Source organism: Dasypus novemcinctus, chromosome 16, assembly GCF_030445035.2.
Source record: "Dasypus novemcinctus isolate mDasNov1 chromosome 16, mDasNov1.1.hap2, whole genome shotgun sequence".
Classification (NCBI taxonomy): Eukaryota; Metazoa; Chordata; class Mammalia; order Cingulata; family Dasypodidae; genus Dasypus; species Dasypus novemcinctus.
The window spans coordinates 24,352,607-24,378,743 of record NC_080688.1 but is presented as its reverse complement, the minus strand read 5'-3'; the positions used below and the strand labels follow the sequence as shown (position 1 = coordinate 24,378,743).

Genomic DNA, 26,137 nt, shown 5'->3' with positions numbered 1-26,137 from the left:
CATTTGGGATTAAGTTGAATTTTATCCATATACACTGGGAAAATTTTAAATATGGCCTCATTAAATTAGCTTGCTGACTTTAGAAAAATATTTGTTGTATGAGAGGGACCAATACTAGATCTAGATGACCCAAAGAATAAGGCATGGGGACAAGTGTGACATTATTTTCTAGTGGGTTTAAATATTTATTAGCAGTCCAGCATTGTGTGGACCGGGCCTTGGGGATATTCCTTATCCACTTAGATCAGCTATGGTTTTAAGACTAAATTCAGACATCACAAGTGGGTTCACATAATGATGAATAATTATTTCATATTCTAACAAATCTAAGGAGAATCAGATTGAGATGGGTCATTCTATTATAATGTCATTGACCAAGAGGGTATGATATTTCCTTGGCAAAGAAGAACAATTTCCATAATTCCTCATTCATTTTTATGATCCAAACAGAGAAGCAACTACCCTTCCATATGGTTATCAAACTCTGCTTTGCAAAAAAGGCTTTTCTGGTTTTTGCTTTTAATGGTAAGCATTGAACATTGGATGGCTCAGAGACTTTATACATGCTCAGCTTTGGAAGAGTGAGTGTAATTTTAGAGCCTTTTATAAATTGGGGAGGAGGCAAAGTGAAAGAGTAAAGGTGTCTTAAGTTATCCCCATCTTTATATTTCATCAATTGCCAAAAAGCTTAAATGCAAATAAAATCCAAACTCCAGGCAAGAGGGGAAGGGAGGTCATGGGCATCAGTGCCAAGTGCCTTACAAAGAGGGTTATGAATGCTTTTGAACATAATGATTATCCTTAATTAGAGTCCAAGGAGGAGCCAAAGGTCATTGGTAATAATGTTGTTTTGCCATAAAACAAGCAAACTCCAGCGGAGCTCTTGACCTCAGAACTGCATAATACAATAACCAATTTTTTTCCCCTTTATGAGCCCATAAATTGTGCTTAGGTGTTCTTAGCTGACAAGTTTAGCCAGCACGGTAATCAGTGGATTTTTGGGGGAGAATTTGTCCCCAGAGTTCAGAGGATCATTGTCATTGCAATTTTCCTACACTCAGACCCCCTATCAAGTCACAAGGATCAAACCATGCATGGGACACACAAGTCATGGGAACGCCTGAATTCTGGTCAAGGATATAAGGGTTAAAATTGATGAAATTGTAAGAGGATCGAGAAAACCTACTGGAAGCATGATCAACCCAAGGCCGCCACCACTGCTTTTTTTTGCCCTTGGCTTTCTGTTTGTCTGCTTCTCCTAAAATAAAATATGTCCAAATATTAATTCTTACAAAGTGAGAAAACAAGTTTTGAAAACCACGTTTTAACAACTCAATCGTCAAATCTAGATAAATTGTAAAAGTACATCAGAGGTCAGGAAAAGGAACTATACTGAGATCTGAGAGATATGCACGTATTAACAGTCAATTTCTCAAGCTAAATACTAATCATTTTATAAAATACTATGCCAAAGTTTCACATTCTTCTTAGTAATTGAGGGCATATAAAGACATACAAAAAAGAAGGGATTGTCAAAAATGCATCATGCATTCAATTTTCCATTGAATTATCAGAAGAGAGGCATACCCCCAATTTTATAACACAATTTGGTGGTAACTAATTCCAATAACCAGGAAATTTGCTGGTGATACATTTAATGCATGCTTAGAAAATATAAATTTAATGGTGATTAATAGATACTATGTATGTGCTGAAAAAATACCATGCATTATTTCTCCACTCCTTACAAACAGAGCATCATGCAAACATACAAAGAAGACCTTTAAAACTCTAACTAGATATAATATTAGCATATAATTTGATATGCTAAAAAGGTATTGCATGTTATGTTTCATTGGAACAGGCAATATTTGAGTGATATTTTAACTACCAACATTCAGATGTCCCATAAAATATGCATACGTATTTCATTTTGTTAGCATAGAAATAAAAGACAATGGTAGAGTGTGTATCTGTAACATATTCCATAAAGGAAAAAATTAAGCAAATTCATGCCCCATTTCCTTCAGAAACAGATGTCTATGAAACAGAAGCTCGACTCTGTTTGTTAAAGCCCTCTTGCTAGAGAGTAGATACTATGAAAGGGGCTGATTCATTAAAGTATATTTTATTACACAAATAAACCTATTCCATTCATAATGGGAAGGGAAAGCTTGTTGAGTTAAAAAACAAATATATATATATACATTGATACTAGTGGCAGAATAAAGATAACCATTGTTTTACAACCCTATCTTGTTTCTATTCAGTGTCAAAGTACTCAAATACAAAGAAATGTCTAGACATACTTTCATCATCCTCTTCAGAGAGTTTTTGGATGTCCTGGCATTCCCCTGACTCCTGGGTCAAGCTTAGCATCCTTTCTTTACCCTTTTTGTATTTCTGCTGCCTAGCCTTGATGCGATCCATCCTATGAGAGAAAATAGCATCAGTCAAGCCAAGGACACTATCCACAGTGATCACGAGGCCAATACTTTGGACTAACGTTCTTACATATATGGCTAAAATCAGGGACACACTGGTCAATTACTTGGGAATTGTGAAAGGGCTGCTTATGAGCAACAATAATTGCCTTGCTTTTTTTTCTATAACCATCATATTTAATACTATGTAGGTGCTAGTCTTAATAAATGATTAATAATAATTATCCTTCCAGAGTTTGATTTGCAATACTTCACGCCAACTCATACCTTGTATCATACTCATTCTGAACATGGCATATTATGAGTTATAAGTCATATATTTTCCCGAGTTTTTCATTTTTAAACAAATGGAAAAATTTAGTCAAGTGGATTACAGTAACATGCCTCACAAGAAATTATGAACAGGCTCTAGATGTGTGTCCAAATTTGTTATTCCTCTAAACCTGATTTAGATATTTAGGAACAATAGCAGCCACAGTTATATCAAATTGCATTTACATTATATTCCTTTACAAAACTTTTCTCTTTGATTGTGAAAAAGAACCATGCTATGGTTTATGTAGTAATTTATACTACCAATTATTTCTGCATGGGAAAATAAAGCTGGGAAATGAGGTTAGAATGGAATGAAGCTGCCATGGCCAAATAAACCATGTTCCAAATGGGCTGATTGGGTGTCCCCCTTTTCTTAGATGAAGTGGCTAGTTTCTGAATTCTGTGGTCACCAGTTCTCACATCTGGTCCTCAAACATATGAAGTACTACCAAGGCCCATTTACTGATGACAATTTCACTCTAAGAAAATTCCCTTCAACTGGCCAATACAAAAATTATAATTCTCAAATCTTTTGGGTGGAGTCAGCCCATCGGTTGACTTACCCAGAATTGTGTGGAAAGGAAAGTTTTGAACTGAATAAACTAAATACAGGGAAATATGGGTTGTATTTCTAGTGTTAACTCCAAGTACATGGCACTGGGCATGCCTCATTCATTAATTCTTAATCTATATAAATACCCAGGAAGGAAGAACTGTGGGCACTAATTTCAAGTCAGGGTTCCAAAGGAAATGGCTGAGCAAGGATTTGGACATTGGTCATACTCCAAGTATGTCACCTTTCCATCGTACTGCAGTTATCTTTCCTTTAGACTACTTTCATTTTCAGTCTAGCAAGCATCAGAAATAGCCTGCACGCAAGAGATGACACTTGAGTAGCTGTGAATGTTGATGTGACTAGAATAGATTTCTCAGGGAGCTGAGGATCCCCATGACCTGAGAGTTAGTTGAATGTGGTCATTCAGACCAGAAAACGAAAGGAAAGGAGAACAAGAGTAATACAAAGCATCCTCACTGTCTCTTCAGCTGATCCATTGACTTTTTCTCTTCCTCAATTCTTGCCTTCACAGCCTTTACAATGGTGGCCTGGAAAAGTTCAGCCCCTCTAAAGGAAAATCAGAAACACAGAAAAATTAGCATTTTAGTTGCTGTTGTTGGCCTTCTCTTGAATATGATTACTAAGGTTTTGAAACCAAAACATCTCTTTTCTAGCAATTGACTGAAGTTTCTTGGCTAGGACTGGGAAAGTCTCCAAGATTCAGTCTGGAAGCCCTTTTCCAGTGGATGAACAAGGTAGAACTTTCCACCTGGGAGTTACTGGGCCCCATAAACATAAAACATAAATAGTTCATATCTTCCCAGACATTAAAGGTCATTCACCTCTTCAAACCTGTCCATGCAACATTATACTCCAGCAAAATGTCACCTGACCTGATGGCACTTGAACTACGAGGGGGATTTACATGGAAAAGTGCTTTAGCTTAGTTTTTGATAAATTAAGCAGAAAGCTTATGGAGTAAAGCCAGGGTTTCTTTAAGGAAATTTGGGAGGTTAGAGTTCTTGCACCATCAATGTGATTTCCAGCTCCTTGCCTCCATAATACTCTTCATCCCATCCTTCCACAACTTCTATTCTTTCTCATCTTTCTTTTTTTTTTTTGAAGATTTTATTTTTATTTTTTATTTATTTAATTCCCCTCCCCTCTCCCGGTTGTCTGTTTTCTGTGTCTTTTTGCTGCGTCTTGTTTCTTTGTCCGCTTCTGTTGTCCTCAGCGGCAGGGGAAGTGTGGGTGGCACCATTCCTCAGCAGGCTGCACTTTCTTTCGCGCTGGGCGGCTCTCCTTATGGGTGCACTCCTTGCGCGTGGGGCTCCCCTTCGCGCTGGGCGGCTCTCCTTACGGGTGCACTCCTTGCGGGTGCACTCCTTGCTTTGCGCGTGGGGCTCCCCTACGCGGGGGACACCCCTTTGTGGCATGGCACTTCTTGCGCGAATCAGCACTGCGCATGGGCCAGCTCCACACGGGTCAAGGAGGCCCAGGGTTTGAACCGTGGACCTCCCATGTGGTAGACGGACGCCCTAACCACTGGGCCAAAGTCCGTTACCCTCTTTCTCATCTTTCAAGGAAGGTAAATCTCTTTGACTTCTCTGTATAACCTCAACTCTGTCCCACTATTATTCCACTCCTCTGTTAGGCAAATATCAAATCTGTCAGTTGCAGTAAAAGTGCACAACTGGGCAACTGGTTATCAGCTGAGCCCTCCACAGTACCCAGAAATTCTCCTGCTTCCCTATGGCAATTATTTCAAACTCCTTATACTTTTCTCACGTCTCACATTCTGTCAAATGTCTTTTCTCTCCTAGTAAATGTCATCGATCTGAGTCTGTCCTGTGCTTGGATCCATTCCCTCCCACAGCCTGAGATATTCTTTTCAGTTATTCCTCTCTTCTTGCATTTGCACCATTTCCATTGCTACTGAATGCTCCTCAATACCATGTATACATGCTCAAATCTTAGTAATCTTAAAAAATAAAAAAGCACTCATGTCACCCACACTTTTTTGGTCTAGCCTACATCACTGCCCCCTTCCCAGGCACATGTCCTCCTAGTCTTCACTTTCCACCTTCTTCTCAGCCTCTTGCTACCTGGCCTTGATCCCCACCTCACAAGGTCCCGAATTTCACTGTTCGATTTTCAGTCTTTCCCTCACATAAGATATCTGCTGAACTTCCTCTTTGAAACAATCTTTCACAGGCTTCTATGTCACCCTGCTCTCCTAATTTACCTTTTCCTTTCTGTCTCAGGCTTCTCGGTCTCCTCTCTCTGCCCATCACTTAAATGTGAATGCTCCCCAGGGTTCTTCTCTCTTTCTTCATGCTCATTCTAAGCATCTCCTACCACTCACCTACTTTGATTCCATCTAGGTAATGATCACACTTAAATCCACTGACAACTCCAGACCGGTATACTCAGCTGCCTGCTGTACTTCCCAACTTTCTGAGTTTCATGCATCTACATGATGCATGAAATCTATAACTCTGCAACTGTAATCCATTTCTCTCCCAGGCTACTGCTCCTTAGCTTCTCCCCATTGTGACTGGCACCACCCTTTGCTTAAGCCAGAATCTTTACTCTTGCCTTTCCATCTTCACATTCCTCTTTCTAATCAATCTTCTGGTGATGCCAATGTTACCTCTTAAACCATTTTCTAGTTTATCCTGTCTTGGTCCTGGCCATCGTCTCTGCCTTAGGTGGGGTGGCAGCCACCTCTGGATGACAGTCCTGCCTCTGACCAATCTATTCTCCACTCCACAAGCCAAGTGATCTTTCTATAAAACCAATGCAGCCAAATCAGCCCTTACTTAAACACCTTCCTGTTGTTCATGGACCACTTCCGAAGTCATAAACATGGCCCCAGTCATCCAGTCTCTGTTTACTTCTCCAGCTTATTTATCATCACTCAGGATTCTCATCCTCAAAAGTCTGTGTCCCAGCCCTCTGAGCTTCTTATGGCTCCTCAGTGAGACCTTAGCTCAGTAACCTCATGTGCCTTGCTTTCCCTATTTTTTTTAAAGTTTATTTATTTATTTATTTCTCTCCTCTTCTCCCCCCCACCCCGGTTGTCTGTTCTCTGTTGTCTATTTTTGCTGCGTCTTCTTTGTCCGCTCATGTTGTTGTCAGCGGCACGGAAATCTGTGTTTCTTTTTGCTGCATCATCTTGTGTCATTTCTCTGTGTGTGCGGCACCATTCCTGGGCAGGCTGCACTTTCTTTCGCGCTGGGCGGTTCTCCTTACGGGGCACACTCCTTGCGTGTGGGCCTCCTCCATACGGGGACACCCCTGCATGGCAGGGCACTCCTTGCATGCATCAGCACTGCACATGGGTCAGTTCCACACAGGTCAAGGAGGCCCAGGGTTTGAACCGCGGACCGCCCATGTGGTAGACGGATGCCCTAACCACTGGGCCAAGTCCACTTCTCTGCTTTCCCTATTCTCTTTCTCTTTTCCCTGCTCTCTTTCTCTGGCTAATGCTTATTCATCCTTCAAACGGCAGCTTAGAATGCAAGGCAACCTTTATCTGTGCCATAACCAACCTTGATCAGCTGGTTATGCTGCTACATGAACAGAGCTCCTTGAGCATCTCTTGCCATCATGCTAATCACATTGAATGAAACTTGCTTGTTTACGTGTTCATATTTCTGCCAGCCAATAAGCTCTATGAAGACAGGGGCAAGCATCCTCGTAATAGAGTAGGTGATGAATTGAATGAATGAATGGCTGCATATTCTTTGGAAATGGCATTGTGAAGTCAATGTTTTTTAGGACATGGTTTTGCTTTGACAAGCATGAGTTGTGCTCTAAAACAAAGCTGTCACTCTTACTAGAACATGAAGCACATGCTTTCTAAGTCATTGTGGCAACTTTGGAAAAAGGGTGCTGCCTTTCTACTATGTTCTGGACATCTAAGAACCAAATGTTATGGAGGAGGCAAAAGAGATGAATTTATAAAGTTATCAGCTGCTAAGTACAAGTGAATAGGGTTACTATTGGGATGAGACATTTATACTCTGCTCTGTAAATAATGTCCTAGGTATCAGAAAAACAGACATAATAGTAAATTTCAGGGCCAAAAAAGTGGAGTAATTGCTCATCTACAAAATGACAGTTCTCCACAAGGCTGCTTGCAGCAAATGCCAGTCCCATACTGGTCCTCTTTCTGTTTGGCTCCAATTAGATAACAAAAGCCTGGAATTGCCCTCATAAAAGGACTTTTGAAATAAACATTTTGCTTATCCTGGTGCTAGAAGATAATAGGTATTAGGGAAACTGGGAGCACAAACCATAATATTAGGTTAAACTATAAGTCAGTTACATATGATGCATCCTAATATATATTGGCTTATTTAGCACCATGACTCAGATGGGTTCAGGCAAGGTGAGCAACTCTGAGTTGAGCACAGCAGGACAGGGAGATTATATACTGGCCACTGTACCCTGCATCTTAATGGACATGGAAGTGACATACCCACTCACCGTACCCCACTTCTCAGTGGACAAGGAGGTCATGGCATCCCACATCTCAATGGACAGGGAGGTAACACATTCACTTGCTACACCCCATGCCTCAATGGACAGAGTTCACCGCAGCCCGCTTCTCAGTGGATGGGGAGGTGATATACCCATTAAATGCGGCCCATGTCTCAATGGACAGGGAGGTGACACACTCACTTGCTACGCTTGGTGTCTCAATGAACAGGGAGGTGACACACCTGCTTACCACACATCAATGGACTTCTGTTTAATGCCTGTTCCTGTTCCCAGGCTTTTTCCCTAAACCAGCAAGATGAGGGCCAAACGTGGAAGACTAAGGGAGAAGTAACGCAAATAATTCCAGTGGCCCAGAAAATAAGAAATAGGAGAGAAAATACTATAAGGAAGCATAGGGAAAGGAAAGGCAAAATAAGAGTTCAGAGTGAAGTTGGAGCAACCCGTTCCTCCATTTAACTTAAGATCTGCAAAATAATAGGTAATGTTTAAAAAAATTTTTTTTTTATTAGAGAAGTTGTGAACTTACAGAACCATACATAATGTGCAGAATTCCCATACATCACCCCTATATCAACACCTTAGATGGTTGTGGAACATTTCTTACAGATTATGAAATAACATTATCAGACTATTACCACTACTATGGTCCACAGCGTACACTTGGTGTACTTTTTCCACCCACCCCTATTATTAACATCATGTATTAGTACTGTGTATTTGTCATCGTTCACACGAGAACACTCTCCTATTTGTACTGTTCACCACTGTCTATCATCCAGCACAGGGTTCACCGTTACACAGGCTCATGCCTTGCACATTCTCTCCAAAGTGTGCACTCAGTAGCTCTCATTTCCATCAGGTAATTATGTTTTTCTCCATTTTCTCGAGTTTCTTTTTAAAATATTAACAGGGAGGGGGAAAACGGCCTAAACTCTAGATCAAATGGTCCATGTGACTGTTTGGATGGAGACCAGAATGAACTGCTTTGAGTGAGGTGACCTGACAGAGAGAGGGCCTAGACCTGACCTTTTGACCTGGAAAAGCCTAAGTTTCATATATCCCCAATCCTCTTAAGGTGGGGTGTGACCTCAGAGATTTTCTTGTCATTTTCTATTCTAAATCTTAAAGGTCTCATGCTAAAGCCTTCTTGGATTAGTTTTCCTGGAAGGAATTTCTCAATCACGATAAAAGAAGTGTTCTACAAGCAAGCTCAGATAGAAAGCATAGTGCAGTAATACTTTCAGACAGGTTTCCTAAGAGATATCCGTGATTCAATGGCCTGACCTACCTCGATGCCAGGATCTGTGAAGCTTTTATATCAGCCACAACATGAAGGAAATAGTAACTCATGAAAACTCTTCTTTGCAGCAGGAGGAAGGCAAAACATATGCTGTCCCAAATAATCCCTGCTTCACCACTGGGTAATCTACATGATGCATTACTGTCAGCTAGGGCAACAATGTAGAAAACAACACATTTAAACTCACATCCATTTCAATCATAATTTTATGAAATCAGTAGTACACTCAGGCCTGGGATATCATACACATATAAGAGCAAACTTATGAGGCATTAACTTACTTATGAGCTGATTTATTTACCAACAAGGCTAAAGTAGTTCAAATCCAATATCAACATCAATCCATAAGGCAGATCCTAGAGCCTACAGTGAGTTCTTGGCATGGAATGTGCAGGAGGATCTTTTTGCCAAGGAGGACCCCCAAGTATTTCTCTCACTTAGGGAGGGGGTCCCTTTGTCCCCCAACAAGAGCCATGGACAAATGATGTCTGTCTCAATACTTGAGGAAATGCTATCATGCAAAACAAAACACCCATTCGAGGGATGGCTTCTACCCACTGGTAACCAGCATAACATTTAACATGCTATGGTCTATTCAAAGAAGGGGTATTAATGGCATGTTTTACCATACATCAAAATAGCTCCTGGTGATTCTTCACCCTCAGAAAACTGTAGCCTGTGTTGGAAGTATTTGTTAATAGTGGGTCACCGTTCTAGGAACACATGGTAGACATGGTGTGCTGTTGTCCTGGGGACTAGAATGAGGTGTGAGAGCTGCAGAAATGTGATTTCTGCCTCTGACCAGACAGAGTCCAACTCCAGAGACCTGGGGCTCCTCCCAAGTGTTCTCATGAGTTTGAAGGTCCCTGAGCCTCCTGAGGAGAGAAAGCCCTGGAAGTCAAAGTTAACTTGATGACCTAAGATTCTAAGTGAGGCAACCAAAGGTTTGAGTGGCCTTCTGAAACCCTTACTAAACACAACTCAAAAAAGATAAAGAAATTAGCACAACACCACACCCAATCCCCAGACCTGCTGGGGTTTGGAAAGTTTCTAGAAGATGATTGAAGATATCTAAAGTATAGGAACTTCATGCTATGGAAGTATATAGCACATCCAAAACGTACTATAGTTCTATAGTCTCCATCTAGAAATAGGGTTGACCTTTACTTTTGTTTTTCTTCTTTAGGTACTTTGGTCCAATTTTAAAATTCGAACAATACAACTGTCCTTCCTTTCCTCTCCTTTCCCTCCTAAATTTTGTGTTTTATACTTACGCATTTTGTAGCCTTTGACTGTGCAGGCCAGGCTGAAAGCTTGGATCAACCAGCAGCTATTGTGCACTAAGGTCTCAATGTATCCACATGCTCCTATCTGAAAAATAGATCGGGGAGGCAAATTGTGAAACTCTGCAGCCAGAAAAAAGGATGGTATTCGTGATCCCAACACGAGCAAGAATTCACCAAGTGTCAGTGCCAAGGATTACAGAAGGTATAATTTGTGCCAAAGAAGTCAGTCACCATGAGGCAGAGAATTAGATGCTTCAAGAGCACCATAATTTCATGGAGAAAGTTAAACCCAATAAATAGAGGAAGGGTCCTTACTGTAAGGATTTCTGCATTTTGGAAGTGCCTCTCTTTTCAAAGAAGGAATCTTGGACCATTATATTAACAAGTCGAACTTTGTGATAGTAAATGGGGTGCACTAAACCCCAGGGCTTTGAATTTGATAGTTATTTTCTTACAAGTCAGACAAATTAAACACATGCTGTTCCCTTGAAGATAAGCACAAACATAAGCTTCAGTGTAGATTTCTAAGAATGGGAACAGATTATAAGCTTTGAGCCTAATTTTGGTAATTCTCTGGGTAAAGGAATCATTTTGGCTGATAGATATGTGATTGTCTCAAAACAATGAATTTTATTTTATGGATATGTTAAATTCAAACCCAGAGGTAGAAAAGTTTAAATCAATCATTAATCATTACAAGCCTATGTGTAGAGGAGATGTCTTATGTATACATTTCCTGGGAACAAGAGATCAAAGCATATAATTAGGATTTGCTCCCAAATCAGTGGTTATCCAGAATGGTTCCCAAACTAAGATTTTAATCCTATATTGCCATGTTTATGTTTCTGTTTTCTATGTTGGGAATTCTCTTCCCTTAGTGTCTCCCCAAAGACCCTAAAATCTATTTTTCAAGTCTCTAAGGAGTTCAATTGTCTTTTCTTTAGGAAGTCTGCTCCCGGTTTATCTAGGCAGGGTACTTGGCACTCTTATTTTTTTTTTTATTTTCCTAAAAATATTGTGATAATTAGTAAGAACAGATTGTATTTTGAATAGGTCCACATTCCCTTTTAGAATGTGTTTTCCTTGAGGGGTAGACCTGAGTGCTATTTATTTCTAGTTTTTCAAGATATTAAACTGTCTAGCACAGAATAGGTCTGCAATAAAAGGTTGTGGAATTACTGAATGAATGAATATAAACTTTGACTCCATACATTTTCCAGGAATGTTTGTAGGAATAGCGAGTTTATAGGAATAGCTTCAAGCAATGGATCCCTTACCACGAGACTGGCGTTAGAACAAAGTGACGTTCTTCTGCCCTGTCTCATACCCTCTCCAATAACTCTCACTGATATCCAAAAAGTAAATTAATCTTGGTGGAGTAAACATGTTTAATGAAAGTTATATCTACTATTAATGGAAAAATCAACATTTCAGTGGACCGTAAACAAAATAAATTATTCAAATACATATTGGTGGCTATATAGACTTGGCTTCCCATGCCTCTAAACACAGCAATGCACGTGTGCCAAAAAAAAAAAAAATCAAATAGCTTTCACAGTTAAATTGCGCGGTGAGCTCATCCTGAGTAGCCGGGAAGGGGAGAAGCAGGAAATCATTCTATCACTGCTCTTCTAATGCACTCTCGGTTATAGCCTGTGACTGGCAGCCAGAGGGATTAACTATGCGTTCGGCCAGCCAGAGAGGTATTAACTCCTTCAGCTCACAGAAAGGAGTTGTTTAATTTCCTGAAGTGATAAATAACTTACACGGTGTCCTGCAGCCTAGAAGACTTTATGTGATTCTGGATTTATGAGTAGGCAGTTTGAGTTATCTTCTAGGTCGGGGGGGAAGGTTGTATCCTGGAATGAGGCCATTTAAGAGCAGAGCAGCCACACTTTGAAGAGGAGGAAAGTGTGTTTTTCCTCAACTCCATATTGTCCCAGCTGTACCCTCAACTGGAAGCCTGTGCTGAGAGGCAATGGTGGACCAGCATGTCCCCCCATGTCTATGCACATCTTATGGATACATGTGTAATGAAAAATTACCTTAACAGGGGGTTTCCCATACCCTGTTCCTGAGGGGGAGCCTTTAAACCATTGGAATTTCCCAAGTGATTGATAGGTGTGTCTTTGTTAGGCATGGTTAGTCACACTCTAGGACTCTGGGTAGGCTGAACTCACTGGTAGTCGTGGGGTCAGGGCTGGACAGGTCAGAAAGGCCAACCAGGTGATTACAGGGTTGGGGCTCTGAGCCAGGTTCTATCAGCTCAAGCTTCAAGGAGGAAAAAGGGGCTGGAGATGAAGTTCTAACACTTTGGGCCATGACCCAATCAATCATGCCAGTGGAATGGGAGCCCAGTAGAAACTCAGGACACTGAGGCCTGGGCTTCCCTGGTGGGCAGTATTCCTCGAGTGGTGTCCTACGTTGATGTGCTGGGAGGGTGAGTTGTCTTAACTCGCTGGGGAGTGCACAGTGGACCCTTCCTTTATCAGATCCTCCCAGAACTTGTCCTATGTAGCTCTTTTGTGGGTGGGTCTTATCTGCATCCTTTATGCTATCCTGAAACTATGATCCTAAGTATACCACTTTCCTGCATTCTATTCCAGCAAATTATCGAACCTGAGTGGGTGATGGGAACCCCAAATTTATTGCCAGTTGGTGGGAAATGAGTGTGGTCCTGGAAACCCCTGCACTCATTACAACACAAAAAACAATTAAGAATCCTGGGTTCAAGAGCCCATTCCCTAGCCCAGTGTCATAGAAAATTCTGCTCATTTTGTTTTATACATCAACAATTTCTTGGGAAGAGAGATGCTTTTAGGCAACGTGACATGACTTTTGGAGAGATTCAGTGATTCTGATTCACCTCATAACAGGGCTACTTCATAGCATATTATATGAGTGATTACAAAATTATTTCTCAGAAGGGATGAGATTTTAGAACTTATTCCCATGAATGCATATCCTCTTGTCATGTGATCTTGAGATGATGAAAATGAGCCAAACGATTCTGCTTAATATGGCAAAACAAAGAAGAGTAAATGGTCATTTGAATTCTGAATGTGCAGCCTCTTATTTGGGGCTTTTAAGAAATGTGGCAGGCAATAGGCTTTTCATAACCACTGAATGGATTGTTTCCTCTTACACTGAGACCACAAATGTGTTATAGGGTGGGAGCCACTTACTGACAGTATATTTTTCATCGTAATCACAAAAACGTTGTAAGCAATCAGCCAGTCCCAATAGCGCAGGATGCTTTTGATGGGTTTCAACAGCAAATCGCCCCCAAAGAGCAGGAAATAGAAGCAGGCCACCAAGTAACCCATGCAAAATATGCTGATCCTGGTTGTTCCCGTAATGAAGATGACAGTAAGGACGAACCAGAAGAGGTAGCTGAAGATGATCACTTTGGACATGTCTAAGTACGATCTGGAAAACAAATGCAAACAATGAGAGGACAACAGCAACCACGGAAACGAAGCAATTCATGCTTCTGCTTTCACAAGGGAACACAGCACGCGCTCCAATTGGGCTACACGTGAAAGCACTTTGTGAGTCCTGCTCTGAGTTACGTATCCTCTTTCACTTAAGAGTGTCAGGAAGCCTTCAAATAATTAGTAATGGATGAAACGGATGAACAGACACGCTGTAAAAACATGGTGCTTATGTTTATCATATGAACATTTGGGCCGAATTTCTCACAAACAGCCATTTTTTTGCCTACCAGTAAGTAATCAAAATTCCTTTGTCTTTCTGTAGGCAGCATGAACAATTATGTGGCAAAAGAAATTCTAAGATATAGATGCCTCTGGGCTAGCTGTTGAGAAAGGATTCCTTCTGATGGACTAGGAATTGATGGAAACAAATCCATATTCCATATAAAGATTTGATCAGAGAAGAACATCTCTCCTTGTAGACAGAACATAATTCTGAAAAAGTGTAGGCAGCCACGGTAAGGTTTGAAGTACTTTCCAGTGCCCTGTCCTTGCACATCCCTGGGCTGAAGTCAGGCTTCCTTTTATGGAAGGGCTCTCCTCCCCTAGGACCATCCTGGTGGAAGGAGAGGCTGGCATTTGGGTCTCAGTAGTTTTGCAATAAATAGTGGATGGCTGGGAGTCCCCTTAGTCAATTACTGACATCTTACTAATGTTATACCTACAGGTTCAAATCCTACTATATTTTCCTAATTAGAGCTCTAACTTTTGGTTTTGTTTCTATATTGGTTTTAGTTTTTGCTTCTCTTTCTAGGTTTGGGAGAAGAATAGGAGAACCAATTCTGAGTTAGTTCTTTGATGAATAAATTATTTTAGAAGTGTTTAGTAATCTCTTAATAAAATGTATACCACACATTACATATGTTAGGTAAGTTTACCAGGTAAGTGAACTTTTGAACTTTTTTTTAGAGCAAAGGTAGCTGTTAATAATAATATTATTAATATTATCTGCATTGTAGGAAAAATACTATTTATGAGGTTGGGGTGGGAGGTGGACAAGTACAAAAACAACTTAGAAATGCAACTTGCCCTAAGGTGCTGAAAAAGTTTAGATGCTTTCTGTAATTTTTTTTCTAATATATGACACCCTTACTTGAAATGATAAACAAAGGATAGTGAGTAAAATGTCAGTATTTCTCAGTATCCTAGAGTCCCACAGGTAACATGCATGGCTTAGTAGTACTGTAATACAGAAATGTCCACAGAGTCTTCTGAAGTGTGGTTTGAATTGGGTGGAATCGGGCTGCTGGCATTTCTGAGTGTGTGTATACATGCTAGCATGGTGAGCACTTTCCATAGATTCCTCTTCATTTTGCAGTTGTTAATTCCTGGTCTAGGAGCCTGTGGCAGTTTGATATTATTTATGAATTCCAAAAAAAAGATAATTATGATTGTAAGTTGGTCTGGTCCTCTGGGTGTGATACTCTTTGATTGTATTGGATTCAGCTGGGAAATCTTTGGTCAAATTATGTTAAGATTAAGACTTCAATTAGACCATCTCATCAAGGCGTGGAGGGTTGAGTCCCTGCCCCTTTGGTGGGTGGATAAAACAGATACTTACAGACAGGAGAAATAGCTGCACAGAGAAAGACATGGCAGACAGAACTTGGTTTTGACACTAGAACCCAGGAGAACATTAAACCTGTAGTTACTGCTGACCTTGTGAAGAGAAAAGAACAGCTGAGTCCAGAAAGAAAGGAGGCCCAGGAAGAAAGATGAACCTCATCCAGCCTACAGCTGAGATTGGAAGAAGGTGGACCCACAGAGCCTTAAGAGGAAGCCTGAACCCTTGCAGATGTCACCTGCCATCTTGCATCACCATGTGCTAACAGATTTTGGTGAGGGAAGTAACTTACTCTTTATAGCCTTGTGACTGTAAGCTCCTACCCCAAATAAATACCCTTTATAAAAGCCAACCAATTTCTGGTACTTTAGTCAGCACCCCTTTGGCTGACTAAAACAGAGTCCTAGAGCCCAGGCTCGGGTTCAGGCTTGTGAAGATGACATGGAAAAGTCTAATAAACATGCTGCAAGAGAAGACTCGGGGACCCTGATGAGATGTCTGTGGTCCTTAAGAGCCACTTAACAATTGGATCTCAAGGTGCTTTCTAGTGAACTGAGGCAGCAGAGGAACTTAGCCCAGGAAAAGCCTGGGCAGGGGGCTTGATGTGACTGGTGAAAGCATCCTTAGCTTCCTGCTCACTACTTTGGATTGCTTGCGGAGGGGGGTCACTTTTCTGGCAGTCCTGAGAAATGGATCTCAAAATTTGAAATTGTTCAATTAAGAAAAAAAAAGATACAGCTTTAAAAATCATTCGCACATGAGATTTCATCTGAGTTGCTATTTCAGTTTTTCCTTAGCACCTTATAGAGTCAAGGACTTATGCTTTTCCCCTTTGTGAACGGGAAAAGGAAGAGTTGGAGTGATTTTTCTCTAAGCATCGGAAAGAAGTAAAAATGGAAGCCCGACCTTATACTAGTGGTTTTTTATACTCTATTCATAAAAAGAAGTTTCAAGTCTATATAACACATCCTTTGAAAGCTAGTCCATGTACTGATTTACTTGGTACATATTGAGCATCTTCTGCTCTTGAGAGGTTGTAGGGGAAATTGTTTCAGCATTCAGTTTTTGCAGCTAGGTGGACTGGGTTCAAATCTTGCTCTTCTATTGCCTAATGCCACATCTCTGCCTCAGTTTCCTCATCTACAAAAGGGGACAATAATGTTGCCTATCCATAGGGCTATTAGGGTAAATGGCTAAATTAATGTAAAGCACTTGGAACAGAGGCAGGCACAGAGAGAACACTCAGTCACTGCTACCTATTAGTATTATTATCTACCTCATAGGCCAAATACTGTTCATGAGGGCGGGGGAGGGGGAGAAGCACAGAAACAAATTAGAAGTGGACCTTGCCCTAAGGTTCTTACACCTTAGAAGAAGAAATAAAGATAAGTTCTTCAGTGGGTTATGGCAGGGTATATAATGTCCTGCAATATCATTCAGGACAACTCCAAGTCCCGAAAATGCCCCCCATATCACACCTCCTTTTCCTCTCCCTGTAATCTACAATGTAAACTATAATTCATGCTGTGTAGCAGTGCTCCAGAATGTGTTCCTCAATTGCAACGAAAGTATCACACTAATGAAAGAAGTTGTTGATATGGGAAAAGCGGGGGGTTTCGGGAGTGGGGTATATGGGAACCTCCTATATTTTTTAATGTAACATTTTGTGTGATTATGTATCTTTTAAAGATAAATAAAAAACATATTTTAAAAAAAGATAAGTTCTTAAAAGAAAAATATCAGGTAGAAAGTGATTATTTCCCTGCCAATAGGATACTGCTAAGTCTCCTGCATTGCACGTTGCCTGGAGGGACGAGAAGGAATCTTCCAGAAGACAAAAACAATTGACCTGCGGGAACTTCCTGAGAAAATGGATCCCACCCTCTTCAAGGGCTGCAGATAAACAACCCCTGGTGATAAACCAGGTTTGGTTCAGTCAAGGGAGCTTATCAGAATGGACAAGCATACCATACTAACCAAAATATAACCCTGCTCTCTGCACTGTAAGAGTCTCCAGGTAAAATGCAAACCCAACATCAGCCAATCAGAACATCTCCTCACTTGCTTCTGCTTGCCCTCTGTGAGCTCCCCATTTCCACTCCCTCTGCTGAGCTCCCTTCTACTTTCTGAATAGCATGCCGCCCGATTTACAAGTCCTGCAATAAAGCCATGAGACCCTAAATTGCACTAGAAGTTTCTCTTTTTTCAATATTATGAGGAGTCAGAAGCCGAAGTGCTAATATCAGGTGTGGGGCGTCAGCTGGCTGAGCCTTAAGGGCCATGACTCCTCCCGGGGCTTCCCATTGGGTCCTCACCCTGGCACTGCAGGTAGATACTAATTAGTGAGGATCAGAAAGGTGAAGCAATGAGCTCAGAGTTGCACAGCTAGTAAGGAGGTACAAAGGACCAAACTGGCTTTATCAGACTCCTACAGCAGGTGATCGCATCGAGTCCCAAAGGCTTTGAAGGATGAGTAAGTTTGGGCTGGAGTGGAGAGAGGAAGCACAGTCCAGGAAGGGGACACCGGTTGATGAAAACCTGGGGGCCTGAACATACAGAGGAGGAGAAGGAACATGCAACAGAATGTTTAGTTTCACTTAAATACAATCTCTTGGAAGAGGATGGTCAGGCAGCAAAGTTAAGCTGTCATCAGACCACAGAGGGGAGAGGAGGACAGAAAAGGTGCTATAGATGGAGCCCAGAAACTTCCACTGTGGAAACGCTGTTCCATGTTGGGGGTGGGGGGGTGTCTAGTGAAGGATACCCTGTGAATGCCGGGGATTGCAGAGAGGAGATCTGGCTGGAGAACAATGGACAGGAAGTGGTATGATCACACAAGCCAGTTTTCTGCATAAAGAAGAGGAACCCCGAGGCAACGAAGTGGTGGCTAATGCTGGCAAAAGCAAAAGCAGAATTAGGGTTCAGGGGCTCAGCTTCTAGGCTACCCAGCTTCACTGTCCCGCCTTTAGTAGCCTCAGTGTGTCCAATTCAGCTGGTCAACTTCCAAGTGAAGCAGAGAGAGAGGTGTAAAGAGAAGTGTAATGGACGTGAAAGTGCACAGATGAGAGTTGCTTTAGAAAAAAATAGAAAGCGATTGTTACCTGCAGTGAATGAAATCTGGCACAGGGTTGTGTTGGCTAAAGGAGGCCGCATCAAGGTTCATACAAATTTCAACGTTGTCCCCTGCCATGATTCGCACAGCAGCCTTATTTTCATCCTCAAAAATTTGCCGTTGTAGGGAGGCACACAAGAGCAGCATGAAGTCATCTGGCAAGATAAAGACGAAAGAATGAAACCACCTTCTCTCGAGGTAAGACCCGAGCATCAAACAGTATGAGTCGCTTCCCAACTCCTAGGTGAGCTGTATTTCCACACCTAATGGTTCAATTCATCCAGGTTTCCTAGTTGGAGCCAAGCCACAGCTTCCCCTGCCATGGGGGGATATTCCAGGGACTCATGGGGCAGGGATCTATGCCTTTTGGTTTGCACATTGGCGATGAAAGTTTTAGGCATGATTGACTAGCCTTCATCCCTCTCTTAGATGACAAGGTCTCAAGGAGGCCATTGGAGCAGTTTCCATTTTTCTTTTTTAATTTTAATTTTTTAAAAGATACTTAGATTATATAAATGTTACATAAAAAATATAGGGGATTCCCATAATACCTGCTCCCCACATCTCCACACTTTCCCACATTAACAACATCCCTCATTAGTGTGGTACATTCATTGCAATTGATGAACACATTTTGGAGCACTGCTCCTAAGCATGGATTAAAGTTTACATTGCAGTTTACACTCTCTCCCACCCAATTCTGTAGGTTACAGCAAGACATAATGACCAGTATCTGTCACTGCAATGCCATTCAGGACAATTCCCAAGTCTCGAAAATGCCCCTGTATTACAGTTGTCTTTTGGTTTTCTTTATTCTCTCCGTGCCCCCTTTGCTTTTGCAATCAAGGGCTGTTCCCAGAAGCATAAGCTGCAGTGAAGAACGGGGATCCCAGGCAGTGAGAGGAGAGGGGGCACTGATGGCCCGTCCCCATGGCTGCACACCTGTCAGCCTGGCCATTTGAAGATGCAAGTGTTAACTCCCATCATCGCAATGCCATGATGCTGTTATTTCTAAATCGGATGCCACTGGGCCAGGCATTCCCTTTCGCCACCCCCCCACTCCCTGTGGCTCAGGTGGTGCGCCCTCAAGGCACTGGAAAAGCAGCTTCGCCCTGGGGTGGTTTGGGAGTTGCAGTCCAGGGCTAGCGGTGTGAAATCTGGAAAGCATCTTGCTAGCTTCCAAAGGCACAGGCTGTCTGTAGAAATGACGACTCAGGAAATGCAAGGCCTCCTTCTCTAGTCTGTCTTCTAAGAGGGATGTGTGTGTGTGTTGGGGAGCAAAATTATGACCGTCAAGATGGTACTTCCAATGTTTACTTATTAATTTTGCAAAAGTAAAAGGCCCCTAGAAGCCATTAACGCAGTAATACAAATGCAGAAGGACGAGCCCTGCTGCTGTGGCAGAAGGCACTAATGCAAAGCACGTGAAAAGTCATTAGCAAATATAAAACCAACTACCAGTGCCTTGTGGCCCAGCGGCAGAAATACTCACAGACCAGAAACACGGGGTTGGGGCGTACGATGAAGTCTGGGAAGTACAGCCACTTTATGATGTTGTTGTTGAAGCTGGCACCCTTGAATCGCCATGGATAATCTGCAGGGAGGGAAGCCGCAGACAACAAATCAACCCTGGTCTCTGCGACTCATCTCCCCGCTGTCTGCTCTGCAGTGTCCCCTGGGGAGCGTGGCCCACGTCACCTCTGCAGGGAGCAGGTGGGATCCCGATGCAGATGAAGTACTGGAAGGTGATGATGCAGGCCAGGAAGCAGCAGTACTTGGGCCAGACCTCTGCGATGGCCTTTCTCCTGCGTCGATACAAGACGGCGATCAACCAGCAGGCGTGGATCATGGCGTAGAAATCCATTCGCTGACCGATCACGTTAACTGACATTAGGAAACAGGTCTGTGTAAGGATGGAAAGAGGCAGAAAAAATATCGGGTTTACAGGGAAGGGGAGCCGTGTTTGGGGTAAGCCTTGCGCAGGTGCCAGAACACCTGCCCTCCTGAAAGCAGGTCTATATGATCCTGCAAAGTCTCGCTTCTTCTTGGGCGTCTTTTATGGGCAAGTGAAAATACTACACAAATTCCTTCCAAAGGCAAAAATGGACTACATCACATTTCACCATATCCACTTCCTGTGGTAAAGAACCATGGCTATGATCTCATCAAGAAACGTAACTGTTCCCAATTCATTCTGTTGAGGGGAAGACCCAACTCAACCAGTTCAGGTTAAAATGGTTCACCTGGGTAGAGGTGACACATTCCAAATGCACACACCGGAAAGATCACAATACATCATTATTTTAATAAGAAATGAGTTAAAATGACAACTTGTGTCCATGAATTTATATGGCTCTAGAGACCCAGACAAGCCAATTCAGTGATGGAGAGGAGGGGGGTGGGCACCAGCTTTTGGAAGAATTTTCAGCCAGCCCAAAGTAACTCACCAATAGAACTGCCTCTGTCAATCCTGCAGAGAGGGTAAACGTGGCTTGAAGAGTTACAAGAAAGCTCAGGGGACCAACTGGCCCAAAGTAGTTACTTGGGTTTTCACAGCAGAAAGGAATGAAGCACATCAGTCGTGGAACTCACCTCCAAACCAAATTTGTAGAAGAAGTAATTTATGAAATATTTGGCACAGTTAATCAGCCCATCATCTAGATGTAGCCTTGTGATGTCATGAAAGATGGTTCTAGACACAGGAGCTGTAAGGTTGTTTCGACCGCGATAGTACTCCTGGTGTCGGTAAATCGTGACTTCGAAGGCCAGAATGGCGAGCATCAGGAGATTATTCTACAGAGCAAGGAAACACAGCGCTGTGGTGCCAAGTGCTTTATGATTTGGTCATTTTGAGCTAAATCATTGTTGTCACTCTTGGTGTCTAAAAGGCCAATGTTTTCTCAAATTCTACCGCTATAAAATATAGAATTGGGCTCAATGGTCATTTTCCCTGTTTTTGGCAACAAGGGTGGGTTTTTCTCTTTTACACACATGAAGCTACTTTCCACCATAAGGGATCTGGAAGCTCTAGTTAGAAGACTGCTGCTGCACCTGTCCATACCTGAGAGAGTGCACTGCACCTACAATGGAGCAGGGTCAGTTACCTTGTGAGGGAGGTCCTACCTTGCCTACAACTACAAGGGCAAAATAGGACTGGGAACAGATTATGCTGGAGGAGCTGGAGGCTATGTTTGAGCACCCCCAAATTTGGTTAGGAAGTCAGTAAATTGAGTATCATGATGTGAAGATAGAAAAATGATAATAATAGTAATGATAATTATTATTATAATGAAAATAGTTACAAGAATAGTTATTGAAACCTTATTATTTTCCAAGCACTCTTCTAGTCACCATACTTTTCACATTCAATCCTTATAACAACTCTTTATGGTAGATACTACTATAAATGATACTCGCCAAATGAGTAGTGACACAAAGGAATTGATGGTTTTGCTTTTAGGTGCAGGCTGTTCAGAATATCCATCAAATAAATGTGAAAAATCTGAAGTATGAGGCTTATATTATGTTTGTTTTAACCAAATGCAATCAAATTTCCTTTTTCAAAGATACGCTTTTTGCTCTAGTGCTCCTAAACATAATATATGCTCTGTATTAAAATTTATAGATAATCCAGATGGCAAAATTTCTTGTAATGCTACACCTGTCTCTCAGAAACAATCACTGTTGACCATTTGATATAATTCAACCAATATTTTCCTTCTGGGAATATGTGCCTAGAAGAGATTATATTATGCCCAGTGTTTTGAAATGTGCTTTCTTTCTTTTAGCATATCAGTACATTGTGGACATCTTTCAAGGTCTGACTTCTCAATCTGACTCCATCTTTTAATGGTTGCCTAATGTTTCAATGAATACATTTCTCATGCCAATCTCCTACTACTTGATTGATTTCTTTTTGACACCATGCAAGACTGATTTTAACATTCAATCATTTGTTTGAAGTAATTCCAAATGCCACAAACTAAGAGGAGGTTACATATCAAATGCCATATCAAAAGTCTCAAAGGAAAGGATTCCAAACAGTAACTTAGTAAGACAAAGTCATTACCCTTAGGTAGACAAGCAGAGGGGAAGACTTCCTCAGGCCAACCCACTCTGTTGGGTCGATAGGGGCGCTGTAGAGTAGAGATGAGTTCAACTGTTCAGGGTCAATATTCGTTTGATTTTCATTGGGCTGAAAGGAAGAGAAAATGGAGTAAGAAATGACTACCCAGATTAGAAAGTTCATATTTTTCTCTTCAGCTTTGATCAAAGGGACAATGGTGGGAGAGGGAAGGAAAGGTCCATTTCAAAGCAGGGAGAATCTCATCTTGGGGAAAAAACTTAAGTCCAGTATCCAGGGCCGGAATATATACAATCTGGATGAGGTGACTCAAGAGCCAGACTGAATGTGCTTGGGAATGTCATTTCTCCAAATATCTGCCTAACTTCCTAAGGGGCTATCAAGAAGCTTCCCCCGTCTTTGAGGCTCACCAAGGAACAGTTCACAGAAAAGTTCTCAGGCTTAATGGTTTGGAGCTGGTACAACATTTTGCAGACGATGATCACACATGTCCAGACAGTGCAGACACTTGAAGCCAGACGGCGTAGCTTGGCATAGGGGAGGGCAAAAGCCCAAGAAATCAAAAACACATAGTTGAACAGAGACACCTGAAAACATAAAATCAGAGATGGGGACAAAAGTACATCACATGGCATAACATCCAGAAAGCATGGTGATTTGATTTATTCAGTTCAACAATGGTTTATTGCGTTCCTAGCATGTGCAAGGCATGGCCCTTACGGCTGGGGATGCTAAGATAAATGAGTTAGCTATTGGTCTCTTTCTTTAAGGACCTTATGCCTTATATGGCAGGCAGATGTATAATCATGTAGTGTCAAAATAATGTAGCAATGGCTAAGCTATTGTTGTGAACAGGCTCCTGTAAGAACCCCTAGAAAGTATTTGATCCAATCTGGAGGTTCAGAAAGCATTTCCTGGAAGAGATGGTGCCTGAGCTGAGCTGTGAGAGATGAATAAAAGTCAGCCAGGCCAAGAAAGGTGAAAAGGGCATCCCTGGTAAAGGACGCCTGAGCAAAGGCAGGAAAGCATGGCATAGCATGGGAGGAACAGGTCACCACAACTTGCTGGGAATGTTAGAGCTAAAGGTAAGGAAGCACAGCAGGAGGTGAGGCTGGAGGTGCAGCTGGGAGCCAAGACTGCATGGACCCTCATTCAAAGCCTGCTATGTCACATGCATCTATCCTGCAGAGAAGAGAGAGCCATTGAGGTGGGAAATCTTAAGTTCCGGCTTACATTTTGTTCAGATAAAGGTAACAGAAGGATGGAGAGTGCAGTGATGGGAGTTAGACTAAAGGCAAGGAGACTAACTTGGATGCTGCTGGAAGAGCTTAGGAGAGCAAAGACGCAGACCCTACTAGAGCTGTGAAGGTAGAGATGGACAGGAGTCATGGATGTGAAATGGGCACTGAAATCAGCTAGGGTTAATGACTGATGATTGACAGACTTGGTTTGGGGAAAGAGGCAAAATGGAGGAAGGACTCCTAGATTTCTGGCAGGGGACCCTGAGTGGATGATAGTGCAATTAACTGAAATAGGGAATGCTGGGGATATAGCTGGTGCACGTTTGAGGAGGCAAGGCCATGAAATTGAACAATTCAAACACATTGGTCATAGGTTGCATGCTCATCTATTAGAGTAATTGAAGGCTCCAGAAGCACTACCATCTTATACAGCCATGAAAGATATCCCGTTATTCTGAATATTGCTAAGATAATATCCTAGGCACATTTGAAAGTATCAGGTAAAATCAGCATCACACCCTCATTTAATGAAAATTCATTGGATGTGTACTAATTGCTAAGTATTACAGGTAAAAAGAGGTACAGTTGCCTGTTCAGCTTCCAAAATGACAAAACAAGAAATGTGGAGAGCCCACAGCAGTATGTGGTCCTGCAGTTTGGCACCTACTACTCTTCTTTCTACTTAACTATTGACTCTGTCCAAGGCCTGACACCTCTTTGAGACTTCAGTGCTGAAATATTAGGGGTAGTAAGAACTGCCTGAAAATTAACTGAGAATGAAAGAAAGACTGTATGCAGAGGAGTTCCATAAGCCACATAAACATATTGAATGCTACACTTAACCAAATATTTTGATTATCTGGTTGACTTCTCCTTCTCCTTAGTCCTCAGAAAGTGTCACCTTAATCTGGATGTTGAAAAAGCAAATCCTATTACAGATACTGTGAAAATGTCTTTGTTGTTTCTTTTATTATGTATTTAAGACATAAAAACAATATAATGAACTTACACACAGAACTTTTTATTTTATGAGTGATGGGGAAGAGAAGAAAAGGATGTGTATTAAGTTTTGATTCAGTTCAAGGTAACTGATACTGTGTGGATTTCCTGCTCTCGAGAAACAGAAGGGGTGATGGCAGGAGAGAAATAACCTGTCAATAACAAAACAATGAAATAACTGCTCTGCCTGGGGTGAGCCTTGGCATCGAGGGACCACAATCCAGGGTGAGTGAAGATGGTCTGGAGGACGTCAGACCTATACTGAAACCTGCAGTACCAGTCAGAGTTAGCCATGTCCTAGGACCTGGAGGCAGGGGAGAGCACGGCATTGCCAATTCTTGAAACAGCAAGCGCTGGCTATGAGAGAAGTGTGGTCAGGAGGTCGAGGGTGTCTAGGGACGATGTTGGCGGGTGGCCTGGACCAGGTCATGGCATCTTCTACTAGGCTCTTCTGAGGAAGAGAGAGCTATTGAATGGTTCCAAGTAGAGGATTAACATCAAAAGACATAACGTAGGGCCCCTTTCCTCAGGGAATAACAGAGCTCTTTGAGGAAACTTTCAAAATAGAAAAATAGCTGTATATAGTTTTAAAAAAGGAGAAGAAACTATGATTTCATTTCAAAATCTAGGTCATTCCAAAATGGCATCACTCCTGTGTAAGAGAAATGTTTGTGTAACAAATTCTCTCCCAATGGCCTTTTCTTCCCCAGATGCCCCACGATAAGAATCAGGAAAGGGTTAATATTTATGGGAGAGATGACTCCAAAGGTTTGTAAACAGAAGGGCCCTTGCTGGACTCTTCAGACAGCTGTGGCTTGAATCCAAAGCTCATTGTCACACCTCCTGCAGATTTAACAGGGATTCATTTGCCATCTTGTCCTTGAGTGATCGGCAATTTCAGAGGGAGGATATTTTCTGTACTGATCAAAATTAGCAAGCTCTCAGTGGTAACTATGTATAGCAAATGTTATCACTATGGCTGATAGGCTTTTCTTGTTGCCAGTGAGTGAAGCCTTAAAACACACAAGAACCCACTGCATGTGTGAATTAGCATCTGAGGGCTGCGCAACTTCAGGGGCTGCTGTTCACAAAGAACACAACGTGACATATGACCCTGACCCTGGAATTGTGTGAGATAGCAGTCCTGATATGGACAGCTGAAAGTAACTAGATGAAATTCAGACCCAAGAAACACTGGCTTGGCAGATATGAACCTTACACAAATGCATACAA

At 41.9% G+C, this 26,137-nt stretch overlaps 1 protein-coding gene across 1 annotated transcript in view; it reads right to left on the bottom strand.

Moving 5' to 3' along the window:
- PIEZO2 (piezo type mechanosensitive ion channel component 2) overlaps window positions 1-26,137 on the bottom strand; it is a 504,324-nt gene that overhangs the window by 70,784 nt on the left and 407,403 nt on the right. The window contains exons 20-31 of the mRNA XM_071208436.1: window positions 23,075-23,251; window positions 22,650-22,775; window positions 21,173-21,373; window positions 20,279-20,483; window positions 20,073-20,174; window positions 18,570-18,735; window positions 13,596-13,839; window positions 10,399-10,495; window positions 9,113-9,272; window positions 3,793-3,882; window positions 2,310-2,431; window positions 1,187-1,258 (exon numbers count right to left, since the gene is read on the bottom strand). Coding sequence (XP_071064537.1) covers window positions 1,187-1,258; window positions 2,310-2,431; window positions 3,793-3,882; window positions 9,113-9,272; window positions 10,399-10,495; window positions 13,596-13,839; window positions 18,570-18,735; window positions 20,073-20,174; window positions 20,279-20,483; window positions 21,173-21,373; window positions 22,650-22,775; window positions 23,075-23,251 — 1,762 coding nt within the window. The remainder of the gene's footprint in view (window positions 1-1,186; window positions 1,259-2,309; window positions 2,432-3,792; window positions 3,883-9,112; window positions 9,273-10,398; window positions 10,496-13,595; window positions 13,840-18,569; window positions 18,736-20,072; window positions 20,175-20,278; window positions 20,484-21,172; window positions 21,374-22,649; window positions 22,776-23,074; window positions 23,252-26,137) is intronic.